The sequence below is a fragment of the Tarenaya hassleriana genome, unplaced genomic scaffold (genome assembly GCF_000463585.1).
Source record: "Tarenaya hassleriana unplaced genomic scaffold, ASM46358v1 Cleome19, whole genome shotgun sequence".
Classification (NCBI taxonomy): Eukaryota; Viridiplantae; Streptophyta; class Magnoliopsida; order Brassicales; family Cleomaceae; genus Tarenaya; species Tarenaya hassleriana.
The window spans coordinates 1,149,965-1,175,371 of NW_010965304.1; the positions used below are offsets into that span (position 1 = coordinate 1,149,965).

The 25,407-nt window shown below is 30.8% G+C and overlaps 2 protein-coding genes across 4 annotated transcripts; one reads left to right on the plus strand and one right to left on the minus strand.

Moving 5' to 3' along the window:
- Positions 1 to 14,114: 14,114 nt before the first annotated feature.
- On the minus strand, positions 14,115 to 16,150 carry LOC104810951 (protein ROOT PRIMORDIUM DEFECTIVE 1). Of its 3 annotated transcripts, none has more exons than XR_771356.1 (3): positions 14,646 to 16,150; positions 14,472 to 14,545; positions 14,115 to 14,387 (listed from the first exon to the last, which is right to left on the minus strand). XR_771356.1 is itself a non-coding variant. In XM_010537445.1 (2 exons), the coding sequence occupies exon 1, from the start codon at positions 16,017 to 16,019 to the stop codon at positions 14,679 to 14,681; it is 1,341 nt and encodes a 446-aa protein (XP_010535747.1). In that variant the 5' UTR covers positions 16,020 to 16,150; the 3' UTR covers positions 14,115 to 14,557; positions 14,646 to 14,678. The 3 variants fall into 3 exon arrangements, 1 of the variants encoding a protein (XP_010535747.1); XR_771355.1 differs by having other exon boundaries at positions 14,472 to 14,557; XM_010537445.1 differs by having other exon boundaries at positions 14,115 to 14,557.
- Positions 16,151 to 18,611: 2,461 nt separating this feature from the next.
- LOC104810952 (ethylene-responsive transcription factor ERF016) lies at positions 18,612 to 19,654 on the plus strand. Its single transcript, XM_010537446.1, has one exon. The coding sequence runs from the start codon at positions 18,824 to 18,826 to the stop codon at positions 19,496 to 19,498; it is 675 nt and encodes a 224-aa protein (XP_010535748.1). The 5' UTR covers positions 18,612 to 18,823; the 3' UTR covers positions 19,499 to 19,654.
- Positions 19,655 to 25,407: the final 5,753 nt, after the last annotated feature.

Below are 25,407 nucleotides of genomic sequence, written 5' to 3' on the forward strand. Positions count from 1 at the left end.
TCATTTTAAAAAACGGATTTGAATTCACTTTTTTTTAAAATTTTTACTTTCACTTCTATTTATATTTTATCTGTACTTTGGATTGTATTCTACACTTTGATAAGAGGTTAAAATTCAGACTAAGATAAAGATTTGTTCGCTCGTGTTCATAAAACAACAACGTAATATATTACAAACAAATTAAGAGTTTGACATGAAAAGAAACACGGGCATAAATGCTTCTGAGTTAGGGATGTCATTTTGGAAAGAAGCAAAGGATAAACTAACAAAAATTGTTAGGGGAAAATATTGGAACTCACAGTATACGACAGAGATCCCTATAAAAGGGAGGTTGTTGATGTATACACAAATAGAGTTTTTGTTCAGATAGTTTAGCATTTAATATTTTCTCTCATAACTATTTGTCTCGCTAAGAATAAAATTAGGAACCTATGGTCTAATGATATAAGAATTCATGTTAACGAGAGGTTTCGCGTGGCACTACGACCGCTACGACAAATCGATAGAAATTTAGAGAGGTAAATGGATAAAATAGATAGTCTGTCTAATTTGTTTACTTATTCTTAAACACAAACTTAACAAGTTTACAAATAAATAAGTGTATAATATATATTTACTTATTCTTAAACACAAAATTAACAAGTTTTCGAAAGTATTCATCTTCTCTCCATGAAATTTCATCAAATTAACAAGTTTTTTTTACATTTTCACGAAATTAAAAAGTCGAATAAATGAGTTAAGATAATGATACCGTATATAAGTTACAAGAAACTTATTTTGTATTATAATAAGAGGTTCTTCTGACAGAACAAATTCTATAATCTTCTCTTTCCTCATCACAATTATCTACAAAGTGTAGTAAGCATTATTAGAAAATATTAATAATTTACATCGATAAACACAGAAGAAAGTAAGATACTAATTTATGTATTTATATGTAAATAACTAACTTAAGTTACCATTTGTGATAAAAATGTAAAAACAATTCTACACATTTTAAGCTTTAATATTATACGATATATGTAGTATTTACTAAATATATTGGTAATGATTATTGATTAATATTTTTTTTTTGGTATAAATTATTGATTAATATTACATATTGATATTCCTTTCTTTAGAAATGTTAGGTTAGACTATGATGACCGTATAAATGGTAGACAAGTTTTACCTTTTCTTTTTTGTTAAAGTTTTAAATTTCTGTGTAGAACTTTAAAATTGTTAAAAAAAATAATAGAATGCCAAATATATATATTTTTTATTCATATAAATTATATATTTGATTGAAATGGGGCCAATTCAATTCAATCTCATTCCAATTTACGAGAGATTTGTTATCAAATATTGGTTTCGGTTGGTCAAATCAAACCATCCATTTTAATACGATTATTGAAACAATTATATGATTTGAAATTCGTAACGTTAGTTTAGTATAGATTTATAATAATTTAATTATAAAAAAAAAATCAACCTCAACTCGGCTCATGGATAATAGCTTTCTCTTAACACTATGTTTATATTAAAAACAAATTTAATTTTAACTTTTTTATTAGCAAAACCAAAATTAGATATCTATCTATTTTACTCATTTTACCGTGCAATGGTCATAGGAGTTGTAATCTCACGCGAAATCATAGGTACCTCTATTCTTAACAAGACAAGTGATTATAAAACTAAACGAAAACTCCATTTGCACTTATGCCGACTTTATTTTTATAGGGTTCTCTATCATATACGTAAGTTTCATTGTTTTCCGTCTACCAATTTTGTTATCTCATATTTTATTTTACCTAATATTCTTTTTTTAGAACTTTGAAAGTGATAAAATAAGATTAAATAGAATGTCAAATATATAGATTTTTTTTTATTCATCTTAGTTGTGTACTTGATTGATTTGGGACATCTCATTCCAATATTTGGAATCGGATTGGTCCAAACAAACCATTTTGATACGATTACTGAAACAACTATTTCAAAACCCTAATTTCACTTTAAATCTGGAGAAGGTTTGAAGTTGGGTCAGGCGATTTAAGAACTGAATTTGACGGCATGTCGAGGCCACCTCTCCGTTTGAGTGGCCGCAACCAATAGTTTCCGACCTTGATGCAACTTCGAGCGTGTCTGAGAAACAGCTGCAAATTTCAGAAAGGGAAGAAGCTGTGAAGGAGAAGGTACTTATTCTGACTCTTTCTTGGAATTTCTGTGTGTTCCCATTAAAAAGCTGCAGTCTGTAATTGTGTGCAAAAGACCCAAAATTGTTTCTGGATGGTGATTGGTGACCCGGGACTAGCTGTAATCACCATCAAGAGAACTATGACCCAATGGTTAAGGTGCATCTTTGTACATGAACATGAGAAAATTTCATAGAATTTTCCCCCCATGTGCTTAGATTTTATATTACTATTTAATAGAAAATTTCATATAAAATATACCTCACTATATACATGAACATGTATGGCTGACATATATATATATATATATATATATATGCTTCATACATATGATAAATATACATATTTATATGCACTATTACCTCCAAAAATTGTGATAGATAGATCATACACATCATTATTAGTGTAAATAATATAAAAAGTGTAGTAAGCATTATTAGAAAATATTAATAATTTACATCGATAAGCACAGAAGAAAGTAAGATACTAATTTATGTATTTATATGTAAATAACTAATTTAAGTTACCGTTTGTGATAAAAATGTAAAAACAATTCAACACATTTTAAGCTTTAATATTATACGATATATGTAGTATTTACTAAATATATTGGTAATGATTATTGATTAATATTTTTTAGAGAGGTAAATGGATAAAATAGATAGTCTGTCTAATTTGTTTACTTATTCTTAAACACAAACTTAACAAGTTTACAAATAAATAAGTGTATAATATATATTTACTTATTCTTAAACACAAAATTAACAAGTTTTCGAAAGTATTCATCTTCTCTCCATGAAATTTCATCAAATTAACAAGTTTCTTTTACATTTTCACGAAATTAAAAAGTCGAATAAATGAGTTAAGATAATGATACCGTATATAAGTTACAAGAAACTTGTTTTGTTTTATAATAAGAGGTTCTTCTTGCACAACAAGTTCTATAATCTTCTCTTTCCTCATCACAATTATCTACAAATTATGCATTAATGATCATTATAATTATCGAGAAAACAAGAGTAATCCATATGATCATGCAAAGCCTTACCGTATTTGGATTAAGTTCTAGCTTTCTCCTTCTCATTCTTTTCTCCCAATATCGCACGGTTTCCAAAGAGTAACATGAATTGGGATTTTCAAAGAATAAAGTAAAATTGGTATAGAACTTTACTATTTCTATATTTGATAGTGGATTATTTTTCGTATTTACAATTTTAAACTTGTAAAATTTATATATCTATTTACTAAAATAGTTTTGAGTCACTTCATTTTAAAAAACGGATTTGAATTCATTTTTTATTAAATTTTTACTTTCACTTCTATTTATATTTTATCTCTACTTTGGATTGTATTCCACACTTTGATAAGAGGTTAAAATTCAGACTAAGATAAAGATTTTTTCGCTCGTGTTCATAAAACAACTACGTAATATATTACAAACAAATTAATAATTTGACATGAAAAGGAACAGGGGCATAGTTGTTTCTGAGTTAGGGATGACATTTTGGAAAGAAGTAAAGGATGAGCTAACAAAAATTGTTAGCGAGAAAATATTAGAACTCACAGAATACGACAGAGATCCCTATGAAAGGGAAGTTGTTGATGTATACGCAAATAGAGTTTTTGTTCAGGTAGTTTAACATTTAATATTTTCTCTCATAATCATTTGTCTCGCTAAGAATAAAAAGAACCTATGGTTTAATGGTATAAGAAATCATGTTGACAAAAGGATTCGCATGGCACTACGATCGCTACGACAAACGCGAATAACATGTATTGGGATTTTCAAAGAATAAAGTAAAATTGGTATAGAACTTTACTATTTCTATATTTGATAGTGGATTATTTTTCGTATTTAGAATTTTAAACTTGTAAAATTTATATATCTATTTTATATTTGAGAGTAGATTATTTTTCGTATTTAGAATTTTAAACTTGTAAAATTTATATCTATCTACTAAAACAGTTTTGAGACACCTCATTTTAAAAAACGGATTTGAATTCACTTTTTTATTAAATTTTTACTTTCACTTCTATTTATATTTTATCTGTACTTTGGATTGTATTCCACACTTTGATAAGAGGTTAAAATTCAGACTAAGATAAAGATTTTTTCGCTCGTGTTCATAAAACAACTACGTAATATATTACAAACAAATTAAGAATTTGACATGAAAAGGAACAGGGGCATAGTTGCTTCTGAGTTAGGGATGACATTTTGGAAAGAAGCAAAGGATGAGCTAACAAAAATTGTTAGCGAGAAAATATTAGAACTCACAGTATACGACAGAGATCCCTATGAAAGAGAAGTTGTTGATGTATACGCAAATAGAGTTTTTGTTCAGGTAGTTTATCATTTAATATTTTCTCTCATAATCATTTGTCTCGCTAAGAATAAAAAGAACCTATGGTTTAATGGTATAAGAAATCATGTTGACAAAAGGATTCGCATGGCACTACGACCGCTACGACAAACGCGAGAAATTTAGAGAGGTAAATGGATAAAATAGATAGTCTGTCTAATTTGTTTACTTATTCTTAAACACAAACTTAACAAGTTTACAAATAAATAAGTGTATAATATATATTTACTTATTCTTAAACACAAAATTAACAAGTTTTCGAAAGTATTCATCTTCTCTCCATGAAATTTTATTAAATTAACAAGTTTCTTTTACATTTTCACGAAATTAAAAAGTCGAATAAATGAGTTAAGATAATGATACCGTATATAAGTTACAAGAAACTTGTTTTGTATTACAATAAGAGGTTCTTCTTGTAGAACAAATTCTATAATCTTCTCTTTCCTCATCGCAATTATCTACAAATTATGCATTAATGATCATTATAATTATCGAGAAAACAAGAGGAATCCATATGATCATGCAATGGTAAGAGCTTTCTCTTTCTCCTTCTTTTCTCCCGATATCGCATGGTTTCCAAAGAGTGACGTGAATTGGGATTTTAAGAGAATAAAATAAAATTGGGATAGGACTTTACTCATTTTATATTTGAGAGTAGATTATTTTTCGTATTTAGAATTTTAAACTTGTAAAATTTATATCTATCTACTAAAACAGTTTTGAGACACCTCATTTTAAAAAACGGATTTGAATTCACTTTTTTTTAAAATTTTTACTTTCACTTCTATTTATATTTTATCTGTACTTTGGATTGTATTCCACACTTTGATAAGAGGTTAAAATTCAGACTAAGATAAAGATTTGTTCGCTCGTGTTCATAAAACAACAACGTAATATATTACAAACAAATTAAGAGTTTGACATGAAAAGAAACACGGGCATAAATGCTTCTGAGTTAGGGATGTCATTTTGGAAAGAAGCAAAGGATAAACTAACAAAAATTGTTAGGGGAAAATATTCATTTAATATTTTCTCTCATAATCATTTGTCTCGCTAAGAATAAAAAGAACCTATGGTTTAATGGTATAAGAAATCATGTTGATAAAAGGATTCGCATGGCACTACGACCGCTACGACAAACGCGAGAAATTTAGAGAGGTAAATGGATAAAATAGATAGTCTGTCTAATTTGTTTACTTATTCTTAAACACAAACTTAACAAGGTTACAAATAAATAAGTGTATAATATATATTTACTTATTCTTAAACACAAAATTAACAAGTTTTCGAAAGTATTCATCTTCTCTCCATGAAATTTTATTATATGGATTACTCTTGTTTTCTCGATAATTATAATGATCATTAATGCATAATTTGTAGATAATTGTGATGAGGAAAGAGAAGATTATAGAACTTGTTGTGCAAGAAGAACCTCTTATTATAAAACAAAACAAGTTTCTTGTATTCCTTTTCATGTCAAATTATTAATTTGTTTGTAATATATTACGTAGTTGTTTTATGAACACGAGCGAAAAAATCTTTATCTTAGTCTGAATTTTAACCTCTTATCAAAGTGTGGAATACAATCCAAAGTACAGATAAAATATAAATAGAAGTGAAAGTAAAAATTTAATAAAAAGTGAATTCAAATCCGTTTTTTAAAATGAAGTGACTCAAAACTATTTTAGTAAATAGATATATAAATTTTACAAGTTTAAAATTCTAAATACGAAAAATAATCCACTATCAAATATAGAAATAGTAAAGTTCTATACCAATTTTACTTTATTCTCTGAAAATCCCAATTCATGTTACTCTTTGGAAACCGTGCGATATTGGGAGAAAAGAAGGAGAAGGAGAAAGCTAGAGCTTAATCCAAATACGGTAAGGCTTTGCATGATCATATGGATTACTCTTGTTTTCTCGATAATTATAATGATCATTAATGCATAATTTGTAGATAATTGCGATGAGGAAAGAGAAGATTATAGAATTTGTTCTGCAAGAAGAGCCTCTTATTGTAATACAAAACAAGTTTCTTGTAACTTATATACGGTATCATTATAAGTGTATAATATATATTTACTTATTCTTAAACACAAAATTAACAAGTTTTCGAAAGTATTCATCTTCTCTCCATGAAATTTTATTAAATTAACAAGTTTCTTTTACATTTTCACGAAATTAAAAAGTCGAATAAATGAGTTAAGATAATGATACCGTATATAAGTTACAAGAAACTTGTTTTAGGGATGACATTTTGGAAAGAAGCAAAGGATGAGCTAACAAAAATTGTTAGCGAGAAAATATTAGAACTCACAGTATACGACAGAGATCCCTATGAAAGAGAAGTTGTTGATGTATACGCAAATAGAGTTTTTGTTCAGGTAGTTTAGCATTTAATATTTTCTCTCATAATCATTTGTCTCGCTAAGAATAAAAAGAACCTATGGTTTAATGGTATAAGAAATCATGTTGACAAAAGGATTCGCATGGCACTACGACCGCTACGACAAACACGAGAAATTTAGAGAGGTAAATGGATAAAATAGATAGTCTGTCTAATTTGTTTACTTATTCTTAAACACAAACTTAACAAGTTTACAAATAAATAAGTGTATAATATATATTTACTTATTCTTAAACACAAAATTAACAAGTTTTCGAAAGTATTCATCTTCTCTCCATGAAATTTCATTAAATTAACAAGTTTCTTTTACATTTTCACGAAATTAAAAAGTCGAATAAATGAGTTAAGATAATGATACCGTATATAAGTTACAAGAAACTTGTTTTGTATTACAATAAGAGGCTCTTCTTGCAGAACAAATTCTATAATCTTCTCTTTCCTCATCGCAATTATCTACAAATTATGCATTAATGATCATTATAATTATCGAGAAAACAAGAGGAATCCATATGATCATGCAATGGTAAGAGCTTTCTCTTTCTCCTTCTTTTCTCCCGATATCGCACGGTTTCCAAAGAGTGACGTGAATTGGGATTTTAAGAGAATAAAATAAAATTGGGATAGGACTTTACTCATTTTATATTTGAGAGTAGATTATTTTTCGTATTTAGAATTTTAAACTTGTAAAATTTACATCTATCTACTAAAACAGTTTTGAGACACCTCATTTTAAAAAACGGATTTGAATTCACTTTTTTTTTAAATTTTTACTTTCACTTCTATTTATATTTTATCTGTACTTTGGATTGTATTCTACACTTTGATAAGAGGTTAAAATTCAGACTAAGATAAAGATTTGTTCGCTCGTGTTCATAAAACAACAACGTAATATATTACAAACAAATTAAGAGTTTGACATGAAAAGAAACACGGGCATAAATGCTTCTGAGTTAGGGATGTCATTTTGGAAAGAAGCAAAGGATAAACTAACAAAAATTGTTAGGGGAAAATATTGGAACTCACAGTATACGACAGAGATCCCTATAAAAGGGAAGTTGTTGATGTATACACAAATAGAGTTTTTGTTCAGATAGTTTAGCATTTAATATTTTCTCTCATAATTATTTGTCTCGCTAAGAATAAAATTAGGAACCTATGGTCTAATGATATAAGAATTCATGTTAACGAGAGGTTTCGCGTGGCACTACGACCGCTACGACAAACGATAGAAATTTAGAGAGGTAAATGGATAAAATAGATAGTCTGTCTAATTTGTTTACTTATTCTTAAACACAAACTTAACAAGTTTACAAATAAATAAGTGTATAATATATATTTACTTATTCTTAAACACAAAATTAACAAGTTTTCGAAAGTATTCATCTTCTCTCCATGAAATTTCATCAAATTAACAAGTTTTTTTTACATTTTCACGAAATTAAAAAGTCGAATAAATGAGTTAAGATAATGATACCGTATATAAGTTACAAGAAACTTGTTTTGTATTATAATAAGAGGTTCTTCTGACAGAACAAATTCTATAATCTTCTCTTTCCTCATCACAATTATCTACAAAGTGTAGTAAGCATTATTAGAAAATATTAATAATTTACATCGATAAGCACAGAAGAAAGTAAGATACTAATTTATGTATTTATATGTAAATAACTAACTTAAGTTACCGTTTGTGATAAAAATGTAAAAACAATTCTACACATTTTAAGCTTTAATATTATACGATATATGTCATGGGGTTTTCAATGAATTGTTTTCTCTTGATTGTACTCCTGAAACCGGATGTCATAACAGATGCCTCTTCCAATCCGCCCGACATCTGCAATAAACAATAAAACTCTTTTTGTTCCTCTTTTCCTCACAGTGATTGATGTAAAAAGCTAAGCAAAACTGAAATCGGCTCACTCTTATCCTCAGATATTTAACCCGTAACCTCATTTTATATCAAACAGATGTTTCAGCTCTCTTATCACCCGCATCACCATTTCCAAGATCAATCACCATCATCATCCTCATCCATTCCTCCATATGCTTCATACATTATGTAAACTCTTCTATTATGAATTGTGTTTATGTTTATCATTTAGTGCTTGATTTGTTCCTGCAAGCGCAAAATCTGAATAGCGGATTATCTTAGCCAAGTCGTATGAGAAAAAGGTTGTGATAGGTTAGACTTGTATGATCTAGTCTTAAGTAAAAATATTTGAGAAGCACAAGTGTTGATCTGTGATATTGCAATGGAAATTGAAATGCATTGAAGTTCTATAAAAGTTAACATTTGATTGAAATGTTTGTTTTCATGGTGTGCGGTCTTGTAGAATGATTTTAGTTCCTGTTTGGAACTAGTTCGGTTTAATTTACAGGCCACTGTCCCACCACTAATAGCATCTCAATGATGTTGAGATGCATTTTAAAGACTCGACAGCAAAGTCGAGTAATACCACGATGGTTTTCTACATCGCTTCTTATTCAGGTACTTTTTGAACAACTTTTTTCCCTATAGTGTATTGTTTGACACAATTAATGCAAACTAATGTAGTATTATGTGTTATACATAACAGAAAGACCAGGAATCTTCCGACGCAAAACAACGCTCCCTGGTCAATCAGATCATACACAACAGATTAAACAGCCAAAACAGGGCTCGAAATTTAACCCTAGAATCTGGCTCTCTGGTATGTTGGAGTGCGTTTATTTTGCTTTAGGGATTTCGAGGGAGAGGGGAGGGGCAAGGCAACGGCTGATACTAGGCTTGAGCTGGTTTATATTGATTTGGTGTATAATGATAACCACGGTCGGAGCCGTATATAGTTTTAGATATTACGGCCCACTGGGCTTCTGAATTAGCTACAGAAATTACCCGAAACAGCTGCAAATATATTGTAGCAGTACGAGTGCCAGATCTTGTATATCGTAATTTTAATTTATTGTGTGAATCGATATTGAATGAGCAGAAAAATTAAAAACATTATAACACTACAAATAAATTGAAAATAAGAAATGCTGTAGTATGGAAAAAAAATTATACGCCCAAACCACTATCGAGCTCATTATTACTTTTGTTACTTCAATTATCAAAAAAACTATTTTACCTAATATTCTTTTTATAGAACTTTGGAACTGATAAAATAAGATTAAATAGAATGTCAAATATATAGATTTTTTTTTATTCATCTTAGTTGTGTACTTGATTGATTCGGGACATCTCATTCCAATATTTGGAATCGGATTGGTCCAAACAAACCATTTTGAGACGATTACTGAAACAACTATTTCTAAACCCTAATTTCACTTTAAATCTGGAGAAGGTTTGAAGAGCGTGTCTCAGAAACAGCTGCAAATTTCAGAAAGGGAAGAAGCTGTGAAGGAGAAGGTACTTATTCTGACTCTTTCTTGGAATTTCTGTGTTCCCATTAAAAAGCTGTCGTCTGTAATTGTGTGCAAAAGACCCAAAATTGTTTCTGGATGGTGATTGGTGACCCGGGACTAGCTGTAATCACCATCAAGAGAACTATGTCCCAATGGTTAAGGTGCATCTTTATACATGAACATGAGAAAATTTCATAGAATTTTCCCCCATGTGCTTAGATTTTATATTACTATTTAATAGAAAATTTCATATAAAATATACCTCACTATATACATGAACATGTATGGGTGACATATATATATATATATATATATATATATATATATATATATGCTTCATACATATGATAAATATACATATTTATATGCACTATTACCTCCAAAAATTGTGATAGATAGATCATACACATCATTATTAGTGTAAATAATATAAAAAGTGTAGTAAGCATTATTAGAAAATATTAATAATTTACATCGATAAGCACAGAAGAAAGTAAGTAAGATACTAATTTATGTATTTATATGTAAATAACTAACTTAAGTTACCGTTTGTGATAAAAATGTAAAAACAATTCTACACATTTTAAGCTTTAATATTATACGGTATATGTAGTATTTACTAAATATATTGGTAATGATTATTGATTAATATTTTTTTTTTGTATAAATTATTGATTAATATTACATATTGATATTCCTTTCTTTAGAAATGTTAGGTTAGACTATGATGACCGTATAAATGGTAGACAAGTTTTACCTTTTCTTTTTTGTTAAAGTTTTAAATTTCTGTGTAGAACTTTAAAATTGTTAAAAAAAATAATAGAATGCCAAATATATATATTTTTTATTCATATAAATTATATATTTGATTGAAATGGGGCCAATTCAATTCAATCTCATTCCAATTTACGAGAGATTTGTTATCAAATATTGGTTTCGGTTGGTCAAATCAAACCATCCATTTTAATACGATTATTGAAACAATTATATGATTTGAAATTCGTAACGTTAGTTTAGTATAGATTTATAATAATTTAATTATAAAAAAAATCAACCTCAACTCGGCTCATGGATAATAGCTTTCTCTTAACACTATGTTTATATTAAAAACAAATTTAATTTTAACTTTTTTATTAGCAAAACCAAAATTAGATATCTATCTATTTTACTCATTTTACCGTGCAATGGTCATAGGAGTTGTAATCTCACGCGAAATCATAGGTACCTCTATTCTTAACAAGACAAGTGATTATAAAACTAAACGAAAACTCCATTTGCACTTATGCCGACTTTATTTTTATAGGGTTCTCTATCATATACGTAAGTTTCATTGTTTTCCGTCTACCAATTTTGTTATCTCATATTTTATTTTACCTAATATTCTTTTTTTAGAACTTTGAAACTGATAAAATAAGATTAAATAGAATGTCAAATATATAGATTTTTTTTTATTCATCTTAGTTGTGTACTTGATTGATTTGGGACATCTCGTTCCAATATTTGGAATCGGATTGGTCCAAACAAACCATTTTGATACGATTACTGAAATAACTATTTCAAAACCCTAATTTCACTTTAAATCTGGAGAAGGTTTGAAGTTGGGTCAGGCGATTTAAGAACTGAATTTGACGGCATGTCGAGGCCACCTCTCCGTTTGAGTGGCCGCAACCAATAGTTTCCGACCTTGATGCAACTTGATAAAACTAAACATGTTTTTAATGTAAACACAATGACAAGGGAAAACATAAAAAGGAAAGTTAGGACTTTGGGCTTTGCCAAACCCGGGAAAACCATCTTTTTGTTATTATCTACATATATATATATGGGACGTTGAGATAAGCGATTGAATCGACAATATATACATAAGACGTTGAGATAAACAACGAATGCTTTGATACCGTCACCATCTGACATGTCACTTAAGTAAACCAATAACATATCTGTGTAGTAACAATGCACCCTAATCATTATAATTATCTTATGAAAGGTTAGGATTACAATCATAAGAGCGAAAATGCGCGGACTAATTTTTAGATCCCTTACCCGGGTATATATGAACAGGAAGGGTTATGACATACACCCTTTTGGAAGGGGAGTATAATGAAACGAGCAATGAATGTGTGTTCTTAATATTGGATGTGTATTACACAGGAACTAATGAGCAGAAGAATATTGTGAATAGTGGATGGTGCGGGTGGAAGAATGCAATAGACAGTAAGGGGAAAAGGTTCTTCTTACAGAACAAGTTCTATAATCTCCTCTTTCCTCGTCGCAATTATCCACAAATTGCACATTACTGATTAGTATAATTATCGAGAAAACAAGAGGAATCCTTATGAACATGTAAAGCCTTATCGTATTTGGATTAAGCTCTAACTTTATCTTTCTCCTTCTCCTTCTCCAGATGTCACATTGTTTTCAAAGAGAAAATTGGGGGTTTCAAAGTAAAATTAGGATTTAAATAGCTTAGGGTAAAATAGGAATTAGTGGAAGTTTGCTTTTTCTATATTTGAGAGTAGATTATTTTTCATATTTAGAATTTTAAACTTATAAAATTTATGTCTATTTACTAAAACAGTTTTGAGGCTATTCATTTTAAAAATCGGATTTGAAGTCACTTTTCATTAAACTTTTACTTTCACTTCTGTTTGTATTTTATCTTTAGTTTGTATTGCAAATGATTTTCAATGGATTTAAAGTTTTAGAATATTTTCAATAAATTGTAAGTAAAATTTGAATACAAATCATATAGAGAAAAACTTCTGAAAATTTCCAAATTTGTGATTCGATGGAAAACTAATTCCTCAAATTATAGATGTTTCTATTTATTCCCGAACTTGAAAAATTAGACATGATAATTCCTAATTTTGCTTAAAAATATCATTATCGTCCTTACAATAATTTCAACCAAAATAATGTCTTGAACAATCCTACGTGTGGCGTGAATTGTTAAGATACATCAAATTTTGTGCTATCTATACAGTAAAAGTAACAATTTGGAAGGTACTTCCGAGTTCATCGATGGTGTTTCCGGTCGTCGTGTCTCTTCCTTTGACGACATTGTTCTCACCGAAAAATCTAGGACGAAAAAGATCTATCCCCGATGACGGTTATTTCGACGCCAAACGCTCCTGTTTCGGCGGAGATGCCATCGATCTGGATCTAGAACTCGTGAACCGGTAATGATGGTAATTATTCCGATCTCCATCGTTATCCCAGATCTTCCGGTGAACTGAAATTTTTATTATTACAAACCAATTTTATTATATTGTGTCTATTAAACCCGGTTTTGTATACATGGTATAAAAATCTAACGTGTCTTGACAATACACGTGTCATGTAAGATTGTTCAACCCATTATTTTGATCAAAATTATTGTTATGACGATTATGACACTTTTAAACAAGTTTATGATTTATCGTGTCCAATTTTTCAAGTTCGATAATAAATAGAAATGTGTAAGTTTAGGAAATAGTTTTCCATCGAATTGTATATTTGAGAATTTTAAGAAGTTTTTCCCAATCATATATTATTAAATTAAAATTAGATTTGCTTTTTATATGTAACGACTCTGTTCGTAAAAAACTAGCTTCATCTTTGAACTTGGCTGCAAAAGAAAATATCTTCACACTTCCTTTTAGGTCCTTGTAATTTTATACATTACTTCAAATTAATTTGATACATTTTACCTAAAATCTTGATAAAAAAGAATATTATATAATAAGGACTTCACCCTTTCGAAAGACAAAAGAAGATTTAAAATAAAATTGCTGACTAATGACCACGGATATAACTTTTTTTTGTGTGTATAATTGGTTATCACTTGAATATTACAAATCCAGAAAATGTATAGAATGCGCGATCACTAAATTAAACCGACCGAGTACATTCAGATTTCTGCCGGTTTTGAACCGATTTCCCAATCCATGCTAAACCGGACCGGTTAAGTAACCTTTCTAGTTTCTCCTGTCCAAGTGGCTCGTGAAGCTTTTGGTCCAAGATCTGCTGCATCTTCTACTCATTGGAATAGAGCAAGCAGGCAAATTTCGACTCAAATATCTGTATATGGAGCACGGTTTCAGCATCTATAAACCCCATCTGTGTTCTGATTTTGGAAGATTTCAATTGAGAGAGAGCACTCACTCGGGTTCTGAATTCTTGAATCTTCATAAACTACGGTCCGAGACAATAACCCGATCGCATACATTAACCGGATTCTGAGAAAAAAACTGTAAAAGTTTCAGACTTTGATAAAAGATAACACCACCATGAATTCAGAGAACATGATTAACAGATATGTGTAGAGCTTTTATTTACCTCACTGAGCATCGCTCTCTTCATAGGCATTCATCAAATTTCTTCTATATTCATCTCATCTGAATCTGTTAAGAGATCATAATCCAGAGAGCTTGCGGTTTCCTCTCTATCGGATTCCACGGTCAAGGTTTCATCTTCTGAACCACTCTCCAATAAATTTTCGTCTTCCATTTCCAAAGTATCTCTGTAAGTTGGAATCTCTTTCTTCCTTCCTCTGTAACCTGCGAGACTAAGGACCTTTTCCTTCCAAAGAACCAAAGGGCATTTCTCAATCAGCTCCGAACCTTTGTATGCCTCTGTCAAGAACACGCTGAATCTCTTTCCCCTCTCGGAGACGTAAAAAATACCGCAATGTTTCAAGAAAATCCTCATCAGCTTCTGTGGCATCACAAGTTCTCTCCGGAAATGGGTCAGATGATCAGTGACCAATCTCTTCTCGAGCGTGAAGCTAAGCAGCTCATGCATAACTGCAATCGCCCGTTTGTCAAATTCCTTTGATCCAGCTTTGAGGTCGAGTGGATCAGCATATGGAGACAAGTAAGAACGTTTCTGAAAATGCTCGATTTTCCCTCTGTACCTGTACATTTTCTTGTAATATGCAGGAAACTTCATGGGAAAAGCCAGTGAGAGCATGCCCGGTTTATGATCAGTTGCTTCAGTTAGCCCTAAAACCTTTTTCTCCAACTCTGTGATAGCCCATTTCGGGTTCCAAGCGACAAGCTCGAGATACTCCTCACCATCCCCGGATTCAACAACTTTGAAATGCTGAGGAAACTTGTTCACCCATTCTTTCCTGAAATCAAGCGGCAACCCGAAATCCCTCCGGAAATGAGCAATCTTATCCAAGTGAAGTTTTTTATCAACAGACATCATCAAGAACCTAGTCACATGTTCCGCAGCCTTGTCCCCGTTTTCCTCGAGTAGCCTGTCCTGTTCTTCCAACAAGTCTTCAGTTTCCTTTGTCATTCCACACCACAAGACTCCTCTTTGATCCTTGTACAGTTCGAACAACTTGGGCGACTTCCTGATGAAATCACTGATCTTGTGAGGCTTCGGCAGATTGATTTGCCGTCTGTACTGTTCCAATGACCTGACGGGCATGATCATCTCAGGCTCCTTCTTCAATGTCTCCATCAAGAAAATCACTTTTGAAGCTGTTTTCCACTTCTCGGTCACGATCTCGAGCTCGTGAACTCTCTTTTCCTTGCTCCGGTCTTGAACGCGCCTGCTTGATGTCATTGACCTGACACGTACAAGCATGGACGAAGATTCTCCAGAGAAAACATGTCTCTCAGACATTATTACAAACAGGTTCTGGGTGTTATGGCGAAACTGCTTCATCAAAATCGAAGCTTTGAATGCCCGATAAACCATTAAGCTATTTTGCTAAAACAACTTTGAATAACTGACGGAAAAAATTTACTGTGAAACAAAAAGAAAAGTTACAACTTTCTGCTGAGGCTGAGCCGAGGCTCGGCCAGAATCGGGCGACAGAAGCCGCAGATAACGACAGACATTATTACAAACAGGTTCTGGGTGTTATGGCGAAACTGCTTCATCAAAATCGAAGCTTTGAATGCCCGATAAACCATTAAGCTATTTTGCTAAAACAACTTTGAATAACTGACGGAAAAAATTTACTGTGAAACAAAAAGAAAAGTTACAACTTTCTGCTGAGGCTGAGCCGAGGCTCGGCCAGAATCGTGCAAAAAAAGCCGCAGATAACGACCACCGTCTCAAATCGACAGGCGCGGCGGCAGCGGAATCTGCAGAACCTGATCGCAGATTGTGGCGGAGGAATCGACGCAGAGGAGCACAATCCGATGGGAGCAGCGTCGATGGAGGCTGAGCAAACCGACGGAAGACTGAACCAGTGGCGCAAAGAAGATAGAGATCGGAACCGACTCGGAATCGACCCGCTAGAATCTCGGCCTACCGAGGATCGAGGTACAGGGCAAAAATGACGGCCGCGTCGGAGGGCGGCGACGGCTCCGGCGGACACAGAAACCCTAAGCCGTCTGAAGACGATGCTTTCCCTTTTTTTCTTTAAAAACAATTAATCTGAAAACACAACATGAAATACAAGACACCAGTGAACCCAAATCCGGAGACTGGATCTCTGGGGAAAATTATAATATGAATGCGCAGTTTTTCCCGCTTTTGACGTGAGAATTATTTTCTCGGCCGAAAATTTTCCAGGAAAACGGGAGAAAACATTGAACGACGGTCCTGGACTATATGGGCTGAAAATATAAGCCTAATAAAAGCATTTTATGGGCTTTTATTTTGGGCTGAATAGGATAACAAAATATCATATTGGATATAAAAAATAATTTTTAAATTTTTTGTTAGAGAAATATATTCTCAAACTTATAAAATGTGATACTATAATTCTTAAACTTGTAAAATGTATCATTATAATTCTCAAACTTGTTAATTGGTATAAAAAAATATTGACGTTGATTCAAAAATTAGTTTAAGAATTATAATTACACATTTTATAAATTTAGAAATTATAGTTTCATATTTTTCAAGTTTGAAAATAAATTTGGCTAACAAAAAGTTAAGAAATTTATTTTTTATCATTTTACAAATTTAGGAATTTTTAAGGGTTTTATCCATTAAAAACAGGGACCAATGTTTTTGGGAAAATATGTCACAACAAAAAATATGAGTAAAAGAAATTAACATATAAAAGTATCTTAATCTTAGCCCCCCAAAAAAAGTGACACAAAAACTGATTTTTTGTTTTAAATAATAGATAGAGGACCACAACTTTTGCGATGCTTATATTTATTTTTTTTAAGATCAAGACATTTTTTTCTTCTGTTTCATATAGTGGTAATTAATATTCGAATTTTATATTATACAATATATATATGTAAAGATTAATTTACTGATCCAAATATATTTAACTAAGTTCAATAAATTAACGTTGATTTTTAAAGGATTTCTTTTATCTCTTTCGTTTGAAAATCTGAATTTTTTTCCCCCATTTAATTCACCAAATTCTGATTTGAAACAAACCAAAATTTATGACTAAACAAAAAAATTATTTTTATTAGCAAAAAGAAAATATAAACTTTTTCAAAAGCTGCGTGCTCGAGGATACCGATCTACGCACACAAGGACGAGGACCTCTCGGGGGAAAAAAAATAAATTTTGATTGGTATTTTTTTTTTCTATATATTTTTTCTCCAAAGTACTGTAATATTTGTACTTCTAGAACAATCTACCAATGTCATTGTCTATAATATTCCCCACATATTCATTTAAATTTTTTAAAAAATATTATTGTTATCGTTTTTTTATTATTGGAAATATATACTTTTGGAGTAAATGACGTAATATTTGCGGGCCAATAGTTACCATCAATAGCTTCAATCTTCCCAGAGATTTGTAGGGAAGGGGTTAAAAAAATATGTGGGTTTGAGAATATTTTCAATTGTTGAAAAAAAAACAATTAGAATATAACATGGTTAAAATATTTCTCACGAGTCAAGAATCGGAAACCCGACTAGTGACACAGTACGAGATTTTGAATAAAAGAACCCCATTCACACGATGTTATTTTCTTTGTTGCACCAAATTTGATTTTTCTTAATTTGGAGTGTATTTAAATGAATAATTAAATGGGTAAATCTATAAGAAAAAGAACAGTTGGTGCGACAGCTTTTCCACGTAAGCAAGGATTTAAAGCTATTATATTTACTTTACCCTTTGATCAAGCAAGTACATAATTAAAAAAATATATACATGACATGTTATTACATATATACACAAACACAATATTATTATTATTATATAACTTTAACAAAAAAAAACACAATATTATATCAGTGGAAGTGTTCTAGAAAAAAAAGGAAAAGGGGTTAATATTTGGAGCATGCACATAAACGAAAAAGAGTGAAATGAGATAGAAAGTTCTTGAGGGAGGGTCAGCAATCTGAATTCGAGCACGTGCTTTTTACGTTACAAATCTATCTCAAACGCGTCGTCTCTCTATCTTCAACGCGCCTTCAAAGACCATTTATCCTCATGGTTACTTCACACACACACATATATATACACTCGTAACAAGAGCCGCCATTTTCAGTGTCACAACAAAGCTTCACCCAAAGAACCCACCTGAAGAAACCTTAAAAAACACAGAAAGTGTTGAGTGTGCGTGTGTGTATATGGATATGGATACTCAGTCGTCGTCGCCCAAGTACAAGGGTGTACGGAAGCGGAAGTGGGGGAAGTGGGTGTCGGAGATTCGTCTTCCGAACAGTCGGGAAAGGATCTGGTTGGGATCCTTCGAAACGGCGGAGAAGGCGGCGCGTGCGTTCGACGCGGCTCAGTATTGCCTGAGAGGTCCCGGAGCAAGCTTTAATTTTCCGGCGAACCCTCCGGAGATCCCCGGCGGAAGATCCCTAACTCCGCCGGAGATTCAGGCCGTCGCGAGCCGCTTCGCCAACGAGGAACCACCACCGACGACTGCGATGTCACGTGCACAAGCAAACAATGATGATGACGACGTGGAGGGAATTTCGGCACGTGGGGAAAATCCATTCCGTGGTGGTGGGGCCATGTCGGAGCAAGTGGAGGAGGGGATTAACTACATTAACAATAATAATGATAATAATCATAATTACAGCAATGACACATGGACTGCCGCTGAGTACGAAACGACAGCGTATTGGCCGTTTTTGTGGGAGAACAATGTGGGTAGATCGGAGGAGTTAGGGTTTTTCCCCGGCGAGACCGGAAACTTGTTTTTTCCGACCGAGCAGCAACTTCCATCCAATTTTTACGACGATGAAGTTAATGACGATTTTTCTCTACAATCCCTCAATCTTTGGAACTTTTAAGAACCCTTATTTTTTTTAAAGAAAATCTTTTTTTCCACATTAATCTTATAAAACGGTCAGTCCAATTTCGATAATATTACTTTCACGGGGTTCGAACCATTTTGGTTTTGGACTGTCCGGTGAGGATTATTTCGAATACGACTACTATATATTATATTTTTTTTGGGGTCCTCTTTTATCATAATTATAAGTTTATTTAAGCAATTTTTTCTCTGAAATATTTCTTCGATTAATATGCTTCTTATAGCTTAGCGTATTATTTTTTTTTGTCTTTTTTTAATTTCTTATATCCTTTTTCTAGGAGCGGCTTTATTTTTTGGCAAGCCAATCCATTGTATTTGTATTCTTGTATTTTACGTAAAGAGGAAGAGTAATTTAATGTATGATTAGTTGATTGAATTGAATGATAAAAGATTACTTAAACATATACATATATGTGTAGGTGTAATTCATAGAAAACGTATGGAGTTTAATAAACAGAACATCGTGTAACACATGCAACACATGAAAAATTGAGGATATAATATTTTAATTAGGATGAGCAAAATAACATATTTATGTGCTTTGGATGCATTGAATCCGACACGATTTCTTAGGACACTGACGCTGAAAGTTCGTATAAGATTCCCCAAAATTCATTCAAAAAATAAATTAATTGCATATTCGTGAATGATATATTCGGAATCTATCCATCAATATACGATACAAAGAACCCACATGTTTGTCGTCGAGTGGTACCTGAACTGGAAGTGATGGTGTTCCTCCTCCAGGTCAGGGGTTCGAATCCAGACATGCGGAGAGGGAGAGGCATAGCCAAAGGCTGTGTGTTCAAAGGCTGCTCCCGGACCCAGGGAGATATAGGTTGGGCCGAAGGCCTAGGTGAACTTTCTGGTTTGACAAAAAAATATATATATACGATACAAAGACCATCACCTCCAACACAAATGTGGCAAATAATTATCCACTCGAGCTTCTGTCCCATTCGAGACAAGCCCCTCTAGCCTATATTTGGTATTAATCGACAAAATACCCGAAAATCGAATATTCCATAAGAAAAAAAAAGGTTATCCATGCATGTATCTAGGATCAGATGTCGGTGTTGGAATACTATCTGTGAGATCGGATATAGAATTGAAATTTTCATTTAAAACATCTTAATATCCAATAAAAATTATAAAATTTCTTTCATATTTTTTTAATATTTATATATGTTAAACATATAACTTTTTTAGTCTCCTAATAGAATTTAGTATATCTCTAATAACCACTCTCTTGAAAAATTTATAATACGGATAATAGTTTTGCTATGGGTCATTTACTACGACCCGCCCATTTAACAATTTTATTTAAAATTGGGGAAGTCCCCAAGTCAATTGGAAAATGACAAGCACCCTCTAGTCAAGATCGTAAGTTTGATCCCGCTTGAGATCTAAACTTCTCCTGAACCAATCAATTTCAACTGATTTACCTGTTCCGCGTGGTTTGTCGGCTACCGTGCAGGAGCCGGAAGATTTATTGTCTGAGATATTGCCTTACCCATGAGATTGAACGGGGTCCGATCCGAAGGGTTGTGTGACGGGTTTTCGCCGTTATAAAGAAAAAAAAACTTTATTTAAAATTTTATAATAGAATTTAGTAGGTTTGGTCTCGATCCCCTTGCGTTGTTACCTTACGATTATCCAAAACTCGGATGCCGAATTGTTGAGATCGGATTCTAACCGAAAAATTCGAGGGGCAAAGTCGTCGTCAGATACATCGGATAACTCGGATAACCGATTCATGTCCATCCCTAATACCGACGGAATATTTTTTATCGGGAATTGAATTTACGGTTGATAATTGATTTTGATCTTGAAAAAGAGGTTTAGCAAAAACATTCGAATTTGAATTCAAATAATCTTAAAAGCTTTAAATATCCAATCCGTATCACGAGGTATGAATGATCTTCGACCAAACCCATCATGGCCAAGAGTCCGATATACAAACATATACACATGAAATTGAAATTGGCGATAATAACATTAGAAGCCCCTTGATGTGTGTGTGTATATATATAGTTGTAATAAAACCCTTAAATAACAATATATAATAATTTTTTTTTCTGTGGCAAAAAACATATACGAATTTAAATATCCTAAACTGTGTTTAATGACGTAAGAATACAATAATTACGGCATTAAATACCCGTCGTGGTCAGTTTGGTTTTTGGGGTCCATGAGAATAAATATAGTTAATGGAGTTTGGTTTTTTCTTGTTTGTAAAGGAAAATGGTCCATCCTCCCATACATTGTCATGTAAAATTGAAGTGTTCCGAACAAAATAATATATGAATCATACAATTTATCAAATTTAAATATATCAGAAAAATAAAAAATATTTTTTTAAATATAACCAGAATTCAATATAAAAACAAAAAAAAATATATTAACTTTTTTAAAAATCAAAATAATCAAATCTGGATCCGAACCGAAAACAGAAATAGCAACATAGATTTCAGCATAGAGCAAGAGTGTACATTGTATTCTGTTAGGTTTGGCAATAAACGAAGGTTTTCAAATCAAGATGTATTCCTTTGAAGGGGGTGAGAGTAAGGAACAAAAACAAAGGGGTCCAAACGCAAATTAGTAAAAATATTAGGGTTGTTCATCTACAGCTTCAAGAATTGGTTATGAAATGATCAGAAGAAAGAATATATCGTACCGTCGATAACGAGAAGATATCATATTGAAAAGTTTAGGGCTTTGGGCTTTAAATGGGCCTTATATTATTTACATTTTACCTTTTTGATCGGAACATAATCCGTTTAAATATAAACAAAATTTACAAAAGTTGCACTTGCATACATCAATATAAAAAAAAATACAGCATAATCACGAAATATATTATATATAAATTTTGTATTTCCTAAAAATTAACGCCGGAAAATTGATAATGTAGTTATTTTTTTTACATTGCGAGTAAAAAAATTGATTGAAATTTAATATCATTAGAATTTGTATGATCAATATTTTTTTGTATGTTTGTGATACACTTGCAATATGCTAACTAATGCATGTAATGAATAATTTATTTTCTACTGAGATATTGTTATTATGAATTTCTATAACTTTTGGGTAATCTTATTTTTTTCATGCTAAAATATGCTTAGAATCTCTTTATACCGCATTTTAAATCTTCATAATACTACATTGGAATGAAGATTGTCAATAAAATTATTGGAAACTTCATGAATTTTGTATGTTGGAATATATAATATTAAATATAATCAAATAAAAGGTATACCTATATATTAATCCGTATTTTTTTTTCTTTGTTTTTGGGTTGGAGCACGGGGAAATCAGCTTTTTTTTTTTTTGTGATGTGATGAAAAAGTTCAAAGCGTTAAAAGGTTAACGACGAAAAAAATAAAATAATAAATGGACCCCTACTTTTCTAAGAAACTGTTAATGGACCCCTACCTTTTCTTTTAATTCTATAATGGACCCCTACTTTTGCATTATCACTTCGAGAGGTGCAAATCTTATCTAAACCCCCGGGGGCTACGGTCCGTCCAACTCATTTTTTTTCTTAACTAGGTAAGACCCGCGCGATGCGCGGTTTGTTCTTTTTTTTTATTAACATAAATTTTTTGTTTTTTATCATAAAAAATTAATGATATAAATACAACAAAAATTGATATATATAATATAAAATTAGATTTATTATTAAATCAGTATATATCAAAGAAGTGAAAAATAGAAAAATATAACTATCATCGTATTATTATATAATAATATTATTTTTAAATAAAAGTTGAATAAATAAGTTTGTCAATGTTTTGTTTTGATATCTTTATTCTTAATATTTACTAACCTTCGATGTGTAAAAAAATTAATATTTGATATTAATTTTGTAATTTTCAACGATAATTTTTAGATTTATATCAATAACGATTATATATTAAGTTTAATATTCAAATTATCTATTTGTGAAAAAGGTTATATTGCAAGATCATATCATACAAACAATTTTACGATATTGTTGTTTTATTAGATTTAAATTACAAGAAAATTTGTTAAAGATTTAATAAAAATTAAAAATTTCTAATTATATACTTAAATATTGCTTTTAATTTATACGTGTGATGAAAATAATATAATTAGAAAACATCACTAACTCATTTATAATTTATTATCATTTTACAAATTTTAATAAAATTGTGTATAATTTTACCTACAAAAAATATAGAATTTATATTTCTAATTTTGTTTTAAAATAAAATTATTTTTATTCATTGTCTTTAAAAAATTAAGGTAATATTGATATGGTGAATGTTAGTTAACTACAACATTTTTTCTAAAGAATTAATAATAATTTTGAACATATTTGTTCACAAAATTTAAAATTATTATAATAATAATAATTATATATTATAAATTTATTAGAATTATTAATAATTATACATACATAAACAATAATAATAATTTATGTATATTCAAAACTCTCTCCATTGTTCTTTGAATGTTCTATTTATATATAATATTCTTGTTCATTTTATTTATATTATTTCAAAGAATTATTAATGCTTTTTATTTATATTATTTCATAAATATGTATTAATAATATCATTATATTAAAAAACAACTATAATATTTCTATAAAATAATAATAATTTGAAACATATTTTATTATCAATTTTATATTACTATATATATTTTCAAAAATTATATATATAAATATATAATAAAAAGTAAAAAATAATAAAAATAAAAATATATACATATATATCTGTATGTATATATACAAACATATATATACATATATATAAACACATTCATATACGTATATTTATACACAAAAATATACACAATGTAAATATAAATACATAAATATACATAAATACATATATATTTATTTATATTTTTTAATGTTTATATTTTATTTTGTTACCAAATATATACACAATGTGTTTATATTTTATTTCCACGTTTCTCTTTAGCTCCTACGCATGCATGATCACCGGAAGAAAATATAAACACATTAACAAAAAAATATATTAACCACGTTAACCAAAAAAATGTAACCTTAAGTTTTTTTAATTATATAAAAATTTTAGGATGTTATTACATGTTTCAGTAAAATAATAGATCAAAGCATTGTTTTAAGATAACAACATAGAAATATAAAACATGTAAGTCTTCCCTTTAGAACTGATATCTTACCTTGTGTAAATGAAAAATTGGTTTCCATTAGTGTTAGTACCGACATTGGCCCATGCTCAGTACTCCATCTCCAGACATGCTTTTCACTACACAAAAATTATATTACCAAGGTAAATAAAAACTCTATTGAAAAAATTATAAGTAAATTAACAAAACTCATATGAAATTTTTATCTTCAAAACTGGAGTCATAAATATTTGCACCTCCAGTACCCTATAAGCATATGGAAAAAAACTACGAAAAAATTATCGCTGTTTTTTTAATACATGAATATATATTATTCAACGAATCGCTTACATCTCCCTCGGAAATCCTTAGATCATGAGGTCCTTTATAACACGATGAAACGAATAACCCTTATACTCATATCCTTTCTCACCTTATAATTCATTCCATTTATCAAAGTCTGCATCTAAAGTTGCAATCTTTTTTTTCGAAATAATGGGATTAAGATAGTGATCAAACCAGTACACCGAGCATTGTCTCGATCCTGTAGTCCATTGTGGCGATTCTTGTTTTCTCTTGCTTGTACTACTTCTTCAGTGTATCGATCATGTTCTTAGATTGTATATCTGTTTTTGAAGTTTTGCCGGTATCATCTTCATTGCTCACGATCTCCGCCAACGGACTCATGAAACTTTTTTCTCAAGCATCGATCAGCACCGTCGGCATTGCTTCGCTCCAGCAATCCCCTCTCCCTTGGCCCCC